Source organism: Mandrillus leucophaeus, unplaced genomic scaffold (genome assembly GCF_000951045.1).
Source record: "Mandrillus leucophaeus isolate KB7577 unplaced genomic scaffold, Mleu.le_1.0 Scaffold58, whole genome shotgun sequence".
NCBI classification, from domain to species: domain Eukaryota; kingdom Metazoa; phylum Chordata; class Mammalia; order Primates; family Cercopithecidae; genus Mandrillus; species Mandrillus leucophaeus.
The window spans coordinates 3450879-3453874 of record NW_012106252.1 but is presented as its reverse complement, the minus strand read 5'-3'; the positions used below and the strand labels follow the sequence as shown (position 1 = coordinate 3453874).

The window sequence follows — 2996 nt, the reverse complement described above, 5'->3', positions numbered from 1 at the left end:
ACCGGGCGGCGAGCCGGCCGGCCGGGGGCGGGGTGTAGGTGATGCTAGGTGTCTGGGAGTTGATAGTAGATACTGGTACTTTTTTTGTTGTTTTTACTTGAAAAGGGGAGTTATCCCAATGCGAGTTTGCATCCGGAGTTCTAAGGGAAGAAGGATTGGGGGTTTCTGGGAGGATGGCAGAGCCGCTGGGGATGGAAAGCGGATGTTTATTCAGAAATCGGGTCTGGAGGGAAGGAGACCAGACCTGCCTTGGCTACTACTTATTAAAGACCAGACCTGCCTTGGCTACTACTTGTCTCCCTCCGACCATTTTGTGCTCAGTCTTCAGCTCTTCACCCACATTTCTTTATTGGGCTCCCCACCTCTGGAAATCACAGAACTAACCCATGTCTTCTACTTTCCTTCAGGAGAGTGAAGATGGCATTGAAGGTGATGGTGAGTAGCATCTTTTACCCCATTAGGACAAGAGTTTTTTTTAACATAAACTCAGAAAATCTATTTCCAACTGTCGACATTCTCACACACGGATTTAGGGCTACAGAATGGCTTTTTGTAGCATAGTGCTTAAGAGCATAGATTTTAGCAGTGTAGTCTTGTGCAAGTTACTCTGCGTCTGTTTTTCCTTCTGTAAGTGGAGACTATAATTTTATCCACGTTGTAGGTTGATGTCAGAATTAAATGAGACTCTTAGTCTGACCTATAGTAAGCAGCCAAAAAATGTTTCTGGGTTTCTGTTTTTCCACATATTTCTGTTTTATTTCAGCTGTTCTCTCGGATTATGAAAGTGCAGAAGACTCAGAAGTGAGTATGACAGGTTTTTTCCTATGGTACAGATCAGAAATGCTTTTAGAAAGTGTACACACCTTCGTTGCAAACGTACCATGACCTCCGTGTTTATCCTCTTGTGTATTCTTCATTTATGCTTCTGAGAAAGTGTTACAGAATGTCTTGTTCTCTTTAGACCTAGGGAAAACTTGGGGCATGCTGTCTCAAGCCACAGATGTTATACTGTTAGTTGACTTCTCTTTCTGTCTGAAGAATATGAGATTCTAAATAAGAGAATGAGTACATCTTGAAGTCCTCTGAAAGATGTTTGACAGTTTGTTTTATGCAGTGTAGGTTAAGAAGCCAGCCAGTTGGATATTTTTTTCGTGGATTTTTTTTTTTCCAAATCTATCTGAAGACTTTGAAAGGGTAGGATTCTGAATGTTTTGTGCCAAGAGCATCCATCATTTTATAGGTGGGGATTTCTCTGTTTCTAGGAGAGTTTCCTGTCTTTTGGATAAACTACTAGAGATGCCATCAGAATGAATGTTTGTTTTCTGGGTTGTTGAGTGGAGTCCTGAGTTCTGCTAATGGGATTATATACAGGGGGAATTGGATAGTGGATCAAAGATTTTGTCTATAAATTTTTAGAACCGTTACTACATTTTAGAATCTGTTAAGCCCTTGAAGATGGAACAGTGAACACTATAACAAAATTCCTATCTTTAGAGATCTTACAACTTAATAAGGAAGTCAGACAAACATTCAAGCAATTGTACCACTTGCTGATAGAGGATAGCGCTGGGATAGGGCTAAGTAGGGTGTTACAGCTGGACACTGAATCCATCCTAGTCAGTCAGGAAAGATTAAGAGTTGACTGGGTAGAATGTGTTCTAGGCAGAGGGAACAACAGTCAAGAAAGCCCATAGGGGCTGGGAGCAGTGGCTCATGCCTGTAATCCCAGCACTTTGGAAGACTGAGGCAGGCGGATCACTTGAGACCAGGAGTTTGAGACCAGCCTGGCCAATATGGTGAAAACCCATCTCTACTAAAAAATAACAAAAATTAGCTGGGTATGGTGATGTATGCCTGTAATTCCAGCTACTTGGGAGGCTGAGACACGAAAATTGTTTGATCCCAGGAGATGGAGGTGGCAGTGAGCTGAAATCATGCCACTGCACTCCTGTGTGGGTGACGGAGTGAGACTGTCTTGAAAAGTAAATACATTAAAAAAAAAAAAAAGGCCAGGCACTGTGGCTCACGCCTGTGATCCCAGCACTTTGGGAGGCCGAGACGGGCGTATCACAAGGTAAGGAGGTGGAGACCATCCTGGCTAACACGGTGAAACCCTGTCTCTACTAAAAATACAAAAAATTAGCCAAGCATGGTGGCGGGCGCCTTGTAGTCCCACCTACTCTGGAGGCTGAGGCAAGAGAATGGCGTGAACCCGGAAGGCGGAGCTTGCAGTGAGCTGAGATCGCACCACTGCACTCCAGCCTGGGTGACAGAGCGAGACTCCGTCTGGAAAAAAAAAAAAAACCCATAGGGGTACAAAAAAGTAATAATACTTAGGATGAATAAGATCTAAACCCAGCACAATGGCTCACACCTGTAATCCCAGCACTGTGGGAGGCCAAGGTGGGCCAGTCACTTGAGGCCAGGAGGTCAAGACCAGCCTGGCTAACTTGGCAAAACTCCATCTCTACTAAAAATACAAAAATTAGCAGGTCGTGGTCACGCATGCCCGTAATTCCAACTACTCAAGTGGCTGAGGCAGGAGAATCCCTTGAGCCTGGGAAGTGGAGGTGGCAGGGAGCCATAATCAACACCACTGTAATCCAGCCCGGGCAACAGAGCAAGACTCTGTCTCAAAAAAATTTTAAAAATAAGAATGACTAAGATCTAGAATTTCATATTTGCAACATGGTGACTACAGTCAACAGTAACTTATTGTATATTTAAAAATAACTATTGGCTGGGCGTGGTGGCTCAAGCCTGTAATCCCAGCACTTTGGGAGGCCGAGGTGGGTGGATCACGAAGTCAAGAGATCGAGACCACCCTGGCCAACATGGTGAAATCCTGTCTCTACCAAAAATACAAAAATTAGCCGGGGTGTGGTGGTGTGCGCCTATGGTCCCAGCTACTCAGGAGGCTGAGGCAGGAGAATCGCTTGAATCTGGGAGGCAGAGGTTGCAGTGAGCCGAGATCACGCCACTGTGCTCCAGGCTGG

General features: G+C 44.9%; 1 protein-coding gene across 1 annotated transcript in view; it reads left to right on the top strand.

Annotated features, from left to right (window-relative positions):
* Positions 1-36: 36 nt before the first annotated feature.
* The window catches only part of CASC3 (cancer susceptibility candidate 3), a 37915-nt gene continuing 34955 nt past the window's right edge, over positions 37-2996 (top strand). Inside the window, exons 1-2 of the mRNA XM_011998960.1 lie at positions 37-435; positions 764-801. Coding sequence (XP_011854350.1) covers positions 387-435; positions 764-801 — 87 coding nt within the window. The 5' untranslated portion in view covers positions 37-386. The remainder of the gene's footprint in view (positions 436-763; positions 802-2996) is intronic.